This window comes from Cyanistes caeruleus, chromosome 25 (assembly GCF_971803275.1).
Source record: "Cyanistes caeruleus chromosome 25, bCyaCae1.hap1.1, whole genome shotgun sequence".
NCBI lineage: Eukaryota > Metazoa > Chordata > Aves > Passeriformes > Paridae > Cyanistes > Cyanistes caeruleus.
This window is the reverse complement of record NC_141725.1, coordinates 2,571,276-2,586,878: the sequence shown is the minus strand read 5'-3', so window position 1 is coordinate 2,586,878 and position 15,603 is coordinate 2,571,276. Positions and strand designations below refer to the sequence as shown.

At 47.1% G+C, this 15,603-nt stretch overlaps 1 protein-coding gene across 1 annotated transcript; it reads left to right on the top strand.

Annotated features, from left to right (window-relative positions):
* The first annotated feature begins 10,943 nt into the window (after window positions 1–10,943).
* NFILZ (NFIL3 like basic leucine zipper) lies at window positions 10,944–13,868 on the top strand. Its single transcript, XM_086862328.1, has 2 exons — window positions 10,944–11,817; window positions 13,458–13,868. The coding sequence occupies exons 1-2, from the start codon at window positions 10,944–10,946 to the stop codon at window positions 13,625–13,627; spliced, it is 1,044 nt and encodes a 347-aa protein (XP_086718454.1). The 3' UTR covers window positions 13,628–13,868.
* Window positions 13,869–15,603: the final 1,735 nt, after the last annotated feature.

The following is a 15,603-nucleotide window of genomic DNA, read 5'->3' as shown; positions in this document are numbered from 1 at the left end:
CAATATCCCTAATTCCTTTCCCCATCCTCAGATGGAAGTGCTGATATTTGTAGAATTTGTTGTATTATTCCACTTTATTTCCCTCATTGTTAAAGTTGAATATTTTTGCTGCCTCTTCTTTCCACGATGCTTATTTGAGTAGCCAGGATTGGTTTGGATTTCAAGGAAGTTGGAGAATAAATAATTATTCTGTTGATAAAAAAACCTGAAAAAATTATATTTCTTGGGTCTTCCCAGACTAAAAAAAGTCTTAACTGGGTACCCACCTAAAGGTTGGAACCTCCAGTTCCACTGGTGACAAAATGCCTTGGTTGTAGCAGAGGGAATAAAAGACATAAATTTTAAAAAATATTTAATATTTTAAATTTCTGGCCACTCTAAAATTGAATTTTATTGTGCTCTGGTTTCCCACTGGCTGGATTTCTTTGGGGCAGCCAAAGATTTGTTGGGATAAGGGAAATACATTTCCTAAGTGTCCTACGTGCCAGTTATCCCATATTAGAGCCCTGCTCATAATAATTATTGCAATAATTAATTAGAGGGTGACTTCCAGGCCAGCAAAGTAGAAGAACCAGCAGATATGAGGCAGAAATTATTAATTCCTCCAATTTCTGGCATTTCTGGTTAACAAATGCAGCAGGTTTCACTTCAAAAACACCACTCTCAAAATTCAGGCATCTTTAAGATGCCTCAGAGCTTCAGTTCTCTTATAAAGAGTCTAAACCATCAACTGTATCCAGAAAATATTCCAATACAATTTGAATGTATTTACAATGTGCCCTTAAAAGTTAAATTCAAATGATGCTGGGTCAGGAAATCAAAATGTGAAGAACTTTTGGTTTTGTTTTGTTTGTGGGGTCGGGTTTTTGCTGTTGTTTTCTGCCCGTCTGGTTTTTCAGGCCCCACATTTTTCTGTAAAGAAAAGGTGAAACTTCTATACTTTTATATACTTTTTAAAGGCACCTTTAACTCACAGAGGCTTCCAGAAAAACAGCAGATATTGGGAAAATCTTGTAAACTCCAGGATTTTTTTTTTCCTGAGCAGCTGTAAAACATCTTGGAAGCAACGACACCAAGCCCCAGGCTTGCCCTTGGTGTCCTGCCCTGATTTTTCCTGAGGTGAAAACCTCTAGAACACAGCCCAATTTCTGCTGTTCACAGACTGTTTCTGTTTCTCACTCTAATTAATTAATTAATAATTGACCTCCCAGCTTGCCCAGGGATATTTTCACTGGGCAGGATTGGTTTGAGGGGGGCTCTTACTGTGCTGCCACATCAGTGTGGCCTCAGCAACTGCGGTGAAGTGTCCCCTAAAATTTGGATTTTGGGGAGCTGGGGACTCATCCCATCTCCTGGGGGCCCTTCAGACCTAAAAGATGGGGTGGGTGAAAACCTTTTGGTGGATAACCTGCCCTGAGTCTGATGGAAATGGTGCCAGGCCACAGCTCCCTCCTTTTCCAAAGCTGTGCAATAATTCAGGTAATTAAAATGAGTCAGGTAAAGTGTAATTAATAACAGAAAATCAGGTAAAGTGTAATTAATAGCAGAAAGTCAGGTAAAATGGAGTTAAGAGCAGATTTTGCCTTTGTGTCTTGAAAAGGAAAAGTACCTTTATTTTCTTGTGGAGTCAAGAAAATTCTGCTGCTTCCGCCTGGTGCGTGTTTACTGTGATTCTTAATATTGAAATAATTGGAATATTGCAAAGATTGGAATAAGCAGGGGATGGAAGAGAGAGTTCATTGGTTTTTGCTTTTTTTCTGTCATGGTCTGGCTGTTTATTTCTGCTCTTTGGGCACAAAGCTGGAAGGAGTTGAGTAGCTTTAGTGGAAACACTCCAGATTTGGCTCGAGTGCAGTTTCAGACAAAACCCAAATCCTAATTTAGAGCCTTGACTTTATTTACCCAGCATTTTGATGCTGATAAAGCCCTGATAAGGACCTCGCTGCCTTGGGCACGGAGGAACCAAGATTTGGGGTTGAAATAAGCGGTTTCAGCTTTCGTGGGCTGCCAGCAGCTCTGTGTGTTACGGAAACTCAGCAGCACTGACTGTGCCTGAAAAATCTTCAGAAGTTTCATTTATTTCCTGTGATGGCAGAATGAAAGGGAAACCTCTGAGAGAAAATCTTGATATTAGCAATTAATGACTGAGAGATGTGATCAGGCTGGGCTGAGAGTGCCTTTGGCACGTGAATGAGTGGAGAAGGCTTGGCAGCCTCCAGGCCAAGCTGCTGGGGATGATTTGTTTCCTTCAAAAGGAAAAAAAAAAAGTTTTTAGAGGATTTCAGGTGCTGTGACAGGATTTCTGCAAAAGAACTCAAGGATGGGAGCATTCCTGCTGGGAAATTATCATAAAATCACAGAATCTCAGACTGGTTTGGGTTGGAAGGGACCCCAAAGTTCCACCCCTGCCATGGGACACCTCAAACCATCCCAGGCTGCTCCAAGCCCTGTCCAGCCTGGCCTTGGGCACTGCCAGGGATCCAGGGGCAGCCACAGTTTCCAGCAAAAGGAGACAATGACAAAGGTGCCACGTGCAGAAATTCTCTGTGCTTGGGATGCTCCAGTCCCAATCTGCTCAATATTCTGTACAGCTCGGCGGGGATGGTCTGGAACGGGAGGAGGGCAATTAAGGGAGTTTTAATGAGGTCCTGCAGAAACTCTTGTAAATGGGACCCTCTAGCCCTGAGTTCTGGAAGTGCTTGTGCTGGTTTAGGCACAGGAAAAGACAGGGAGAAAGAGATGGAGAGCTGGACTCGGTTTCAGTTTTTCTGCTTAAAGCTAAATAATTTCTTAGAGCTGGAATCTGTCTGGGTTTGCAAAATCCCACGGGATGCACTGTCTGTGTCTCTGGGGCTCAGGGGTAAGGCCAGGGCCTGGTTCAGTTTGGTAAATCAGGAATAATTTGCAGCTGCTGCTGTGGGGAACCACACAAGGAGCAGGAGGATGGGGATCCTGGAAGTGTCGTGGGCCGTACGAAATATTTTGGGTTGGGCATTTTGAAACAGATTTGTGGAAAGATGAAGGAAGGCACTGGGAATATCGAATCCAGGAGAAGGCTCTTTCCTGACTGATGTTTGCTGGAGGATGGATTTGGAAAATGAGGGAAGTCCTTGTTTTTATAAGGATTTGTTCTGCTTTTCCTCTGGAAGTGTTGTCACGGACTTGGTGACAGCGGCACCTTTTCAGCTCCTGCAGAGCAGTGGGATTTTGTCATTTGCAAATGATAAAAAATAACCAAAATGACAGAGATCCACTCTGCTTTTAAAATTGAGATTTCATGTGCCCTCAAGACCTGCTGGCCAGGGATGGTCACACCTCCAAAAGAGCAGAAATGTGGTCAATTATTTCCTGGTGTGCCTTGACTTCTGAATTGGAATTCTTGGCGATTCCAAGACAGAAACCCCTGATTTGTTAAGGCTGATGGCAGTTCTTGCTTGAGCCAGCATTTCTGGCCTTGTCTCAGAAAAAGCTCTTAGGCTGTGCTTAATTTTGGATTTCAGTTTAGGCCTTGTGGATTTCAAGGTCTGCAGTGATGTTCTGTGAAGAGGAAGGGACTTACCTTGGGCTCGCGGCCGCCTCTCACTTCTTCCTCCTGCCGAGGCACCACCGTAACCTGTGGGGTAACCTTCAGATAATAATGAGCTTTATCTCTGCCCATTGATCTTCACTTTTAAAAAAAACCCTATTGTGACAGCAGTTTTGGTCACATTCAGTATGAAGCAGATGGAATTTTCCATCCCTCTGGGTAGGCAGAGAGGGGAGGAGGGCGGAAGCCGGGCTGCACTTGCCACACGTCGCTCGTGGGCATCCACCTGCTCCTCCAAGGAGCTCCTTCAGATCCTCGGCTCCTTCTCTTCTCCCATCGTGAGAGTGAAGATCCAGTGCCTGGAAAAGCTTTCCTGCAGTGCCACTGAGGTAAATGCAGCCACACCCCGCAGGTTCCTGTCTGCAGCCCCAGAGCGGCTGCTGGAAATATCCCGGGAATTGCCAGGCTCATCCCTGGGCTGCTGAGGGCCACAGAGGCTTTGTGTGTTATTTCCTTTCCTATAAATATCATAGATTATATTCTAGATGATATTTTAAATGAGACAGGTGTGATATGGAGGGGCTGCTCCTGCAATCTGGGCCCTGTGATTGTGCGCGAGTGTGAGGGGCAGCGTCAGGAGCTCTTGGCCAGGTTGGATTTGTTGGCATTAATCAGCTCAGGGGAATTCCAGCCTCTCTCAGCGTTGTTTGATCTGAATGAAAGAGCTCAGATATCATTTAAGAAATGGGGAAAAAGAATAATCCCGTTATTCATGTTCTGTGTTCCTGGGGCAGAGTCCAACAAATGGGTGCTGAAACTGAAGGAACAACTGAAAATGTTTGTAAAATGCTCCGTAGTGTACAGGTTGTTTTTGCGACATAATTGGCTTCCAAGGAGAGTTTTATTTGTTTAAAAAAATAAGCAGAAATTATATGAATGCACTGAGATCTGAATTGGTTTGGGTTTTCATAGAATAATGGAATGATTTGGGCTGTAAGGGACCTTAAATTCCATCCAGCCCCACCCCTGCCATGGCAGGGACACCTTCCACCATCCCAGGCTGCTCCAAGCCCCGTCCAGCCTGGCCTTGGGCACTTCCAGGGATCCAGGGGCAGCCCCAGCTGCTCTGGGCACCCTGTGCCAGGGCCTGCCCACCCTCGCAGCCAACAATTCCTTCCCAATATCCCATCCAGCCCTGCCCTCTGGCACTGGGAAGCCATTCCCTGTGTCCTGGCACTCCATCCCTTGGAAATATTATCTCTGCATCTTTCTTGGAGCTCCTTCAGGTCCTGGAAGGCCACAATTAGTTTACCTTCTCTCCTCCAGGCTGAGCATTCCCAGTTCTCTCAGCCTTTCCTCCCAGAGCTGCTCCACCCCTCTGATCACCCTGGTGCCTCCTCTGGATTCTCTCCACATCCATCTCCTCCTGAGGATTCCACAGCTGATTTCAGTTTTTGGCTGAAATACTCAAATCTCTGATTCCACTATTCCTAAACTGTCCCAGAATCAATACTATCCATCCAAACTGTGAAAAAAACAGGGGAAGAAAAAGGATTTCTTGAAAGCTTTTTCCAGGAGGAAAAAAACCCCTACATTTATGAATATCTTGCATTGAATGAGGGTGGGACAGGTGAGATTTCTTGGGCACAGAAACAACTGAAATAGACCAAACACTGAGAAAACTTCATTATTTTCTGATTCTGTGATTATTCAGCAGCTCTCACTGAGGCATTTGCAGGCAAAGAAATGCAAAACTCGGCCCCATGTAAAGGTTCAGCAGCACCTCGGGGCTTTTCAGGGTTTTGCAGCACATTTCCAGCCTTATGGTCTGTCACAGACCCACAGTCAAATTTAGAGGTCAGGTTGTTCCAACCTGAGCAATACCTGAGCTGCTTTTGAGGCTTTTTACCCCGAGCAGAGCGGCCTCAGAGGCCACAGGGCCTGGGGTATAAAGGAAGCAGCTGCTTTGGTAACTCGGGGGGATCCCAGGGCTTTGAACTCTCCTACCTCAAGACCAAACAGACAAAATTAATTCTACCGAGCTTCCAACAAACCACCTGTTGTGATTAGGCTGTGGAGACAGTAATTTAATAGTTTAGAGCTTAAAATTTTAGCACACCAGGAAGTTCATTGTGTCCTTCTGACCTGGAATCTGTAGAGGAAAAGGTAATTTGGGGGAGTTGAGCATCCATGGTTGCAATAGTAACAGCAATAGTAATGAATAGTAATTGTAATCTGCTCCAGAGAATCCTTCTGGGATCTTGAAACCTGAATTTCCAAGAAAGGAATGAAAAGCTTGAGTGATTTTAGAAAAGCTGAAGGTAAAAATGCCTAATTTTGGAAATTAAAGTCCCTGCAGTCCACTGCCAGACCTTCAGCAATATTTGACACTTGCAGCCAACAATCATTTGGTGTTTTCAAAATAGACACGCAGCAAATTGGAGCTTTGGCACACTGGGGTTGTTTCTGCGTCACTTTTGGTTTGAGTTTGAGTTTAAAGCTTTCAGTCCTCTGGCAGAGGCTGCCACAGGTCATTGGGTTCTGCTGTTTGCTCCTTTTGTGCCTCCTTTCATCACCAGACCACGTTATTTCCCACTGAGACATAAGAAGTGAGTAATAGCTGTTCCTCAACAGCTCCTGTTAACCACTGTGCAGTGTGAATGTCAAATACTCAGGAATATGAGTAATTAGAGTGGAGCCCTTTTATCTCAAACAGGCTGGGAGGTTTAGAGAGCACCCTGAGATACCACCAAACCACAGGGTTAATTTTTTTCTTACTACTCAAGTGAAGAAGCAGCAGCAGCAGCAGGGATCAAAGTTGTTTGCTTCTTGCAGTGTTTGTACTGCACAGTGTCCCTGCGAGAAGTTTTCAGAGGTTTCTGATGAAAATCAGCACCTGGGCCTCATTTTATCACTGTAAGTTCTCATATCAGTGAAAAATATCAGAGTTATCTCATTTTATCAGAGCAAATTCTCAATAACTCCTGTGGGTTTGAGATTGATGTGCTGGAGGGGCTTGAGATTAAGAGCTGAATTTTGATTTAGTTTAGGATGAGATAATTTAAAAGACAAAAAATAGGCAACTCTCGGGAGCCTTTATATTGATGTGAAGCAAGGGTAACTTGGCTCAAACTGTGTGATTTAAACTCCAAATTCCAGATTCTGACCCCAGTTTAATAAAGGTAAATTCCAGTGATGTTCCCATGAAGCACTTCTATATCTGGGTGATGAAGCCAGTGGGATCAGGAAACTGGGAATGAAAATTTGATCCAAAGATTATCTGTGGGGCAGTGAATTTCATAATGGAATTGGGTTTTATATGGAAAACAACTGGAAGTTTCCTTCCTTTTTCTTGTTTAAAATTGACCATTTTCACTTCAGAGCTAAGAACAGAAATCTCCAACACAGGGAAGTTCTGCCAAGTCACTCTGTGCCCTTTGATATTACATTGATTGTCTTATTTAATTAAAATATATTTAGACTTATGCTTGGATTTTCATGTTAGTGATGAATGCTCCTCTCGGCTGTGCTTTTAAATGAGACTTCAAACACCACATTTTTATTGATTATTGTTGATATATTTTTTACTATAAGGATAAATAGGTGCGAAGATTTAAGAAAAATTTTGCAAGTTAGAGAAGCCATCGAGAGATGCAGTAAAATTTAGAATCACGCATTAAAAATTGAGGAAACTGAGAATAATAAAATACAGATATGATACTACAGGGGTTGAATTTTGTAATTAATCCACGTCATCCTTTCTAATCCCAAGGTAAGACCATGACGGCAGTTCAGCTCTATATCAATAACCACTTACTGCTGAACAAAGCCTGGTCATTGTCCCTTTTTTGATGACTGCATTATCCTGAGGCAAAGAACTCCAAATTTTAGTAGCGCTGTATGAAGATTCCCTTTGTTTCTTTGAAATCCACTCCGTGATAATCCCAGTTAATTTTCTTTACTCCTCAGAAATAATTAAAATTTCTCTTTGGAGAAACTGTTCTGGTTGCGCTTTGCAGGATTTATTTTAATTTTACTGCATCCTTGAAACAAAAAGAATAATCTGAGGGTTGAGGGCTTGCCTTGGGCTTGGAGCAAAGGAGATTCAGCAGCTGATTTTGGGGTGGTTTTATTGTGTATCAGCTCAGGGCTCAGCACTGAATCAGTTCCGCTGAGATATCGAGTTTTTCCTGGAGGGTTTTGCACACTCTGCTGGAAAGTCCAACTCATGAGAGTCCCCTCTGATCTGTGGCTCAGGGGGGAGATAAGGGAAAGGAGGGGAGATAGGGCTGAACCAGATCTCTGAAACTGAGCCCTTCTTTTAGTGAGAGGAAAAGTTTTTACCCAAAATGAGGATCTTCTGAGCAAATGCAAAGCCCTGAGTACAGCACATCTTCACCCTCACAGAGGTGCACATTAACCCAGGGCACTGCACATCTAGCCCTTCCTAGCTGATCAGAGGCACTGTAGAAGTGATTAGGATGGGTTTTAATGCGTATCTTCATGTATTTAACAATCTTCATACAAAAACCGTGCCTTGCTTTCAGCCTGCTCAGGGGTAAAGCTCAAAGGCTGCTCTCTAGAGAAGCAGAGCTTCTGAGAGATGCTCTGTTTGAACAGAACCAGCAGATTTAGTGCAAAAAAAAGAGGTGAAAACCAAGGAAACATCATCATTTTACAATTGTTTCGATGCTTTCTGTTCGGGATGCAGATAACACAGAGCTCGGCCTATCATCAGACGAGACACTGGTAAATAAATGCCTTTTATATTTCCAGCTGCAGAAACAACAGACACCAAAGCACCTTAGGAACTCTTGGTTGCATAATTCACCTGACCAAAGTGCTCTAATGCCGCTGCTAATGTTAATGTTTCCACGGGGCCCTGTGGGGACGGGATCGGTGTCACTTTGCGCTCTCCCCTGCTGGAGGCCGCGCTCGCGAAGAGCCCTGAGACACTCGTGTGGGCACAGGTGTGACCTTGTGGGCTGCAGCCAAAAATAACAGGTAGAGGTGAGACTCTGTGGCCTAACCCTTGATGTTTTCACACACTGGCCCAGCTCAGGCTTCATTCCTTGACCTTAAAAGGCCAAATCCTGCCTCCGATGAGAGCTTCTTCCCCTGCCTCCCGCTTCACGCTCAGCCTCCTTCCAGGCCTTCCCTGTTTCCTCTGAAGATGAAGAGATCACACGGACACAGGTTGAGGTGCGGTGAAAAGAAGAGAAAGTTTATTTTTCCTCCCAGGATTTATAGGCTTCTTACCACGGCCAGGGATTGGATGGTCAGGATAACACTTTCTCACTGCACTGGCCATGAGAGATGTCCATCACAAGACGTGGAACAGAAAGAATGTACACATATCTATGTTTACAGTTACTGTCCTGGGAAAGTCTTTAGAGAACCATGTCAGCAAGCTCAGAAGCTGAGTTTTCAGGGCGACACTTCCCCACCTCCAAGGAAGTGGAAATGTTTGATTCCTCCCTTTTCCCCTGGGTTCAACCCTCACTTCTCGCTATTTCACTTCCATGTGCTTCAGGTGTTGAGTTCTGAAGGAAATTCCCACCTTGGCACTATCACTTGGAGCATGAGGGGTTGGATTAATATGGGAAAAGTTCAACAAAATTGGTTTTCAGGGAGGTTCATTGCTCAGGCTCAGACTCACAAATGCTTACTTTGGGTCCCTTTTTTGCCCCCATGCTTCCCAGGCTGACTGAACGGGGAATATTGGGAACAGTAATCCGGAAATTTCCCATAGGATCCCTTCGCAATGGGCACCGGGAGCAAGGGAAGGACGGGGTGAGAACAACCTGCTCTGCCCACTGTTCGTGAGGAGTTTACTCAGTGAAAAAGCCACCTGTAGATCTTTGACTCATTCAACAAACAACTCACGTCACCTCCAAACCTGAAACATTCCTGCTAAGTGATTAAGCCCTGAAAAAACTGCATTTCTGCCTCCTGACACCGTGAGAAACCAGAAATCCACTTGCTGAAATTCTCCTTTTGATGCTTTCAGGTCAGCAGTAATTTTGATCGAAAGCTGGAGGAATTACCGCAAACTTATTCATGCTAAAGGACATTTTTTTGTTTTGGTTTGTAGTTACCCTCAGAATTTTTTTGTACTCTTTGAGATCTCCAGGGCTTAGACATAAATTAAAATAAATGTATTCCAAATGTATTTAATTACAAAATCCCACTGATTTGTGCAGAGAGCACTTTGGTGGGACTTGTCTTGTTTAAACCAGAACAAAACTCTGGTCACACTGGGAAAACTGGGAGAGGGAATAGAAGTGGATTGGTCTGAGTTGTGCAGAGGTCACTGGTGATGACATCCAGCCAGTACTGAAGTTTTATAAATCTGCATAAATAAAGATTTCATCTACAAGCAGTAGAACACTGAATCAAAGGCCTTGAACAGCATTTTAAGCTCAGTGCTCACCTTTCTGCTGTACAATATTTGTGTAACTCTGTATGATGGAGCTCATTTAATCCATTCTCACATTATTTGATCCTCAAAATCCTCCAGAGATCTTTCCTGCTTTATTTGTTGGGTGCTTGGGATATCTTAAAAAGAGATCTGATTTTTCTGAAATACCTTTAAATGGACACTGGGTAGGTTTAGATGGGATATTGGGAAGGAATTGTTGGCTGTGAGGGTGGGCAGGCCCTGGCACAGGGTGCCCAGAGCAGCTGTGGCTGCCCCTGGATCCCTGGCAGTGTCCAAGGCCAGGCTGGACGGGACTTGGAGCAGCCTGGGATGGTGGAAGGTGTCCCTGCCATGGCAGGGGCGGGGCTGGATGAGCTTGAGGTCCTTTCCCTCCAAATCCCACTCCATGACTGCAAAGCTGTTTCGTAACCCTGCTTCAGCTCCTACCCAAAGCCCATGACTGAGGTAAATCAGTTCCTCTCCCTGTGCCTTCCTTATCTCCCAAACAGGGCTAGCGACTCTTATTTCCTTTGTAAGGCAGCTTGAGATGAGTCGGAGATCACAACTAATTTTTATCATCTTGATTGTAGTTACTGAGATAAAGTGTGACTGTTCACTGAGTCGGCGAAATGTGTGGGGTGGAACTCTGCTCAGTCATGCACGGTTTTTGGATATCCTGGGGTGGACTGTGCAGAGGTTGGTGAGATGTGATTGATTGATTGATTGATTGATTGATTTATTGTTTAATTGATGTGCTGACACATCAGAACCTGAATATTTTGAAAACTTACAGAATCTGAATATTTTGAAAAGGTGGCTCCAAAATGTTGGGAATGAGCGGGAGAAGCTGTCCTCATTTTACACGTGTGTGTGGCAGAGAGAAAAAACAACCCTATTCCGATATTAATTTACCCAGTGGCACTAATTAACAGCACATTAGAGGTAACTAATGAGCATTCTCATCCCAACAGAACCCCAGCTGCCTTCTCTACCACCATGGAGAGCTTTCTGGCCCCTCGGAGTGAGCTGGTGCTGCAGCAGGGCCAGGCCCAGCTGCTCCTGGGGAAGGCAGGCGGACACTCCCGGCGGAAGAGGGAATTCATGCCGGACGACAAGAAGGACACCATGTACTGGGAGAAGAGGCGCAAGAACAACGAGGCCGCCAAGCGCTCGCGGGAGAAGCGGCGCCTCAACGACGTGGCCATGGAGAGCCAGCTGGCAGCGCTGAGCCGCGAGAATGCCGTGCTCAGGACAGAGCTGCTCTCCCTCAAGCTGCGCTTTGGGCTCCTCAGCCCCGAGCCCAGCCCCTACCAGGGTCGCCCCCTCGGGCTCTACCTCAGGGGTCACCGGGCAGCCTCACCCCTGCTGGGCATGGAGCCTTTTGCTGGTGACTCCTGCTGCCCTGCCCGGATGAGTTTTGTGCCCAAGGTGCTGGAACCAGCTGAGTTTCCTTGCAAAACCTTCAAGCCCTCCACAAACATCCTCAGCTGTGACTCCAAACCCATTCCCATGGACACACCTGGCCTCCAGCAACCAAAAAGGTTTGAGGGATCCTTCAGCCCCAAAAGGTTTGATGCTCCCTTCAGTCCCACAGTTTTCTCTCCATTCCTCAGCTACCCCTGCCCAGACAAACACCCCTTCCCCTGCCCCTGGCTGGGCAGCGCCTGCTTCTTGTGCCCATCCCCGGGCACCGCTGAGGCCAGGAAGGAGAGCAGCACCACAGTGTCGGATGAAGATGACGAGCAACAAGTGCCCAAAACATCTCCCGTGCTCTCCTGCAGCCTGCCCTGCCCCTCAGAAGAGCAGCTGAAGGGCCGGAGCTTCGCTGCCCTCCCACACAAGCTCCGGATTAAGAGCAAAGCCCTGGGCAGTCTGGAGGAGACTGGGCTGGACTCACACTGAGGCAGCACAGGAATGGCTGCTGCGGGGCCAGAGTGAGACATTCCAAGGACACGAAGGGTTTGGAAGAATGAGGTGAGAGGGAAATGTCTTTTTCTCCAAAGATGGATGTAATTTTCCTTGCTCAGTGTAGATGCTGAGGGAGTTTCTGGGGTTGCATCACTACAGCACAACTGCAGCTGGCCAGGACATTGCGGTCACCCCTCGGTCTCACTGGTGGCTCTGCTACCACAGCAAGCTCAGACTGGAGGTGTGAAGGGGAAGGAAGAGGCCAAGACAGTGGGGATGGTCCCCACACACTGTGACACCACCACAGCTGACAGTATTATCAGCCACCGGAGTGACATTTGCTTCATCACTGCCTTCATCCTCACCAACGTGCCTGAAGTCAGAATTCCCTGACACAGGAAACTGTTGATGGAACTGGTTTCAGACCTCTCAGCTGTCTGGAGAAAATAAAAAGGGGTTGTGACTCTGGGAGTGTGGATTTACACTGGCATGAAATGAAAGCAGGACCTCCTGCACTTTATTCCAGTTTACTGTAATTTACCCCAAGAGAGAATGAACTCTTTCTCTGTGACCAGACATGCTGCGGTCCAGAAGGTGATTTCATTTATCTTTGCAACTGTTTTTTTATGTTTGCAACTAATTGACTAAATATCATTTTTTTATTTTTATTATTGAAATGCAAAAAATATTTTAGTTTTGCTTATTTCTTTTAAAAAAGGCATTTTCAAACCCAATCTTTGTGTATTTGGGAACTCTTTATTAAACAGGCACAAGCTGCACGTGGTGCTTGTATTCCTGGATCTGCTGGGACCCAGTCCTTGTCCATCCTGCCTTCTGCCTGCATTTCCTTTGGGAAAGCCTCAGGGAGAGCAGCCTCCTGCTTGGAGCTGCTCCTCAGTTTTCAAGCCAAAGAGAATTCTCAGGAACAGCTGTAACTTCCTTTCCTCAGATCTTTCTTGCTTTTTCTCTTTTCCCAAGTAAATGATGATCCTGAAGTTCTGATGTTGCTGTGTCTGTCAGTCCCAAACATTTTTTGACATGTTGGACAAGACCAGCCCAACCTGATGATTCCATCGGCCCCAGTCTGGCAAAAGAAGATCTTGAAGTGAAGAAGTAACTTCAAGCTGCTCTCCTCTGCCCCAGCCACACATTTTCAGTCCCAAAAGACCTGCCCAGCCCTGCTGGGAGCTGGAGCTGACAGTGGAGCTCAACATCCCAGCTCAGATCCCTGTGAGTCTCCACCTCATCAGTTCCAGCTCAAGGGATTCTCCTGTTCCTTCGTGTGTCTGTCCCTCTGTCCCCTCAGGTGAGACCCCACCTGCAGAGCTGCCCCAGCCCTGGGGCCCAGCACAGGGAGGAGCTGGAGTTGCTGGACAGAGCACAGAGGAGGCTCCAGGATGAGCAGAGGGAAGGACCAGCTCTGCTGGGATGAGAGGCTGGGAGAGCTGGGGGTGTTCACCTGGAGAAGAAGAAACTCAGGGATGACCTCACTGTGTCCTTCCAGGACCTGATGGGAGCCTGCATGGAAAGAGACGATTCAAAAGGACAAGTGGGAATGGCTTCCCAGTGCCAGAGGGCAGGGCTGGATGGGATATTGGGAAGGAATTGTTGGCTGGGAGGGTGGGCAGGCCCTGGCACAGGGTGCCCAGAGCAGCTGGGGCTGCCCCTGGATCCCTGGCAGTGTCCAAGGCCAGGCTGGACGGGGCTTGGAGCAGCCTGGGATGGTGGGAGGTGTCCCTACCATGGCAGAGGTGGCACTGGATGGGCTTTAACGTCCCTTACAGCCCAAACCTTCCCATAATCCATGGAAACATCAGGCTCTGGAGAATAAGGACAATTGTCAAGAGTGTTTTTCTAGGAATCATTTCACAGTCAATAAAGGAATGCAGCAATAATAGAACTGTGCAAAAGGACAGCCCACACTGCCAGACAGAGGATGGAACAACCCCTCAAATTAATTTGGAAAAGGGTGCCCTGAGTGGGAGCTGTACAAGGGATCTGAACTGGGGAGGGACTAACTTGCGCCCAATAAAATTCTGTTAGCAGGAGCTGCAAAAGGAGTCTTGGGTTGACTGTTGGGATCAGATCTGCATCTTTCCCCCTCAGGAACAGCCAGAGTGATAAATCCATCCTGAGAGAACAAGTGGGAGCAAGGAGGGAGCTGTGGGCACCCAACTTCCCCATTGTTCTGTCCATAAAGGTGTTCTCCCTCTGTCTGTGCCTCTGTTCCCACAGCAGGACCCCAGCTCCCAGCACAGACCCTTCCCCACTGTTTGTGGGGACACCCCACAAGGCTCAGCCCTGAGCAGCCCTGTCCCCCTGTTCTGGGCCAGGATCAGTGCAGAGAAATGGGCAAAGCTTGCTGGCACAGCTGCCACAGCACAAGGGGGGCTCTCCTGTACCCCTGACTGAGGGGAAACCAGAGCTGCAGCCCTGCTCAGGTGTGAAACACGAGGCAGTGATGCTCTGCAGATGAAACCACTCGTGGTTCCATTTCCTGTCCCATTCCTGCTGTCCCTTCTTCCCCTCACAAGCGGCAGGACAGTCCATGCCAAGGAGGCAGCACAGAAACGATTTTACTGTAAGAAATCGCCTTTCTCCTATTCCTGTGGGAATCAGGTGTGGGATCAGCTTTTTATCCTGCTGGGCAGGGCTGGGCTGGCTCCCTGTGCTTGCAAAGAATTTGGGATGCAGAGATGGGGTGGAAGGGAGCTCAGTTTAACCTGTAGGATGGATTTGACGTTTACAGGTTGCCTCCAGGACCTGCTGTCCCTCCTAACCTTGCTGTCCCTCCTAACCCTGCTGTCCCTCCCACCCCTCCTGCCAGTGGCCCAGTGATTCAGCCCCAAGAAGTTCAGCCCTGCAGGTGCCCAAAGGTGATTTTTTGTGGGGTGTTGAGAACTCTGAAGAAATGAGTAACATTTCCTGTTTGCTCTCGCACAAACCAGGGGCCAGACCCAATTTGGAGCCGGGGTTGGTGGCACAGGGAGCTGTTGGGTGCCTGTGGAGGGAGTACAAGGGTGGGACAGCAACAGGAAAAGCAGCAGGAGATGGGGACAGGGTGTGCAGTGAGCCAGCCCTGGTTCCTCACCTGCCTCACCTCATACCTGCTCCCACCCCTGCCCCCCTTTCTCCTGCTCCTGGTCTTCCTTTCCTCCCCTCCAGGGTCACTCAGCTGGAGGAGATGGAGGTGGATATGGTTCCTCCCCTCCTTCCACACCTGCACTCCTCCTTTGCTGCTTTGTCCTAGAAAATTTCCTGTGTGGGGAATATCCATCCATCCATCCATCCATCCATCATCCATCCATCCATCCATCATCCATCCATCCATCCATCCATCATCCATCCATCCATCCATCCATCCATCATCCATCATCCATCCATCCATCCATCCATCCATCCATCCATCATCCATCCATCCATCCATCCATCATCCATCCATCCATCCATCATCCATCCATCCATCATCCATCCATCCATCCATCCATCCATCCATCCATCATCCATCCATCATCCATCCATCCATCCATCCATCCATCATCCATCCATCCATCCATCCATCCATCCATCATCCATCCATCATCCATCCATCATCCATCCATCCATCCATCATCCATCCATCCATCCATCCATCCATCCATCCATCATCCATCCATCCATCCATCCATCCATCCATCCATCATCCATCCATCCATCATCCATCCATCCATCATCCATCCATCCATCCATCCATCCATCCATCATCCAT

Coding starts and splice junctions, on each gene's coding strand:
- NFILZ (XM_086862328.1), top strand. CDS start 10,944: ATGGAGAGCTTTCTGGCCCCTCGGAGTGAGCTGGTGCTGCAGCAGGGC. Junction 11,818..13,457: donor TAAGAGCAAAGCCCTGGGCA/GTCTGGAGGAGA, acceptor GATATTGGGAAG/GAATTGTTGGCTGGGAGGGT.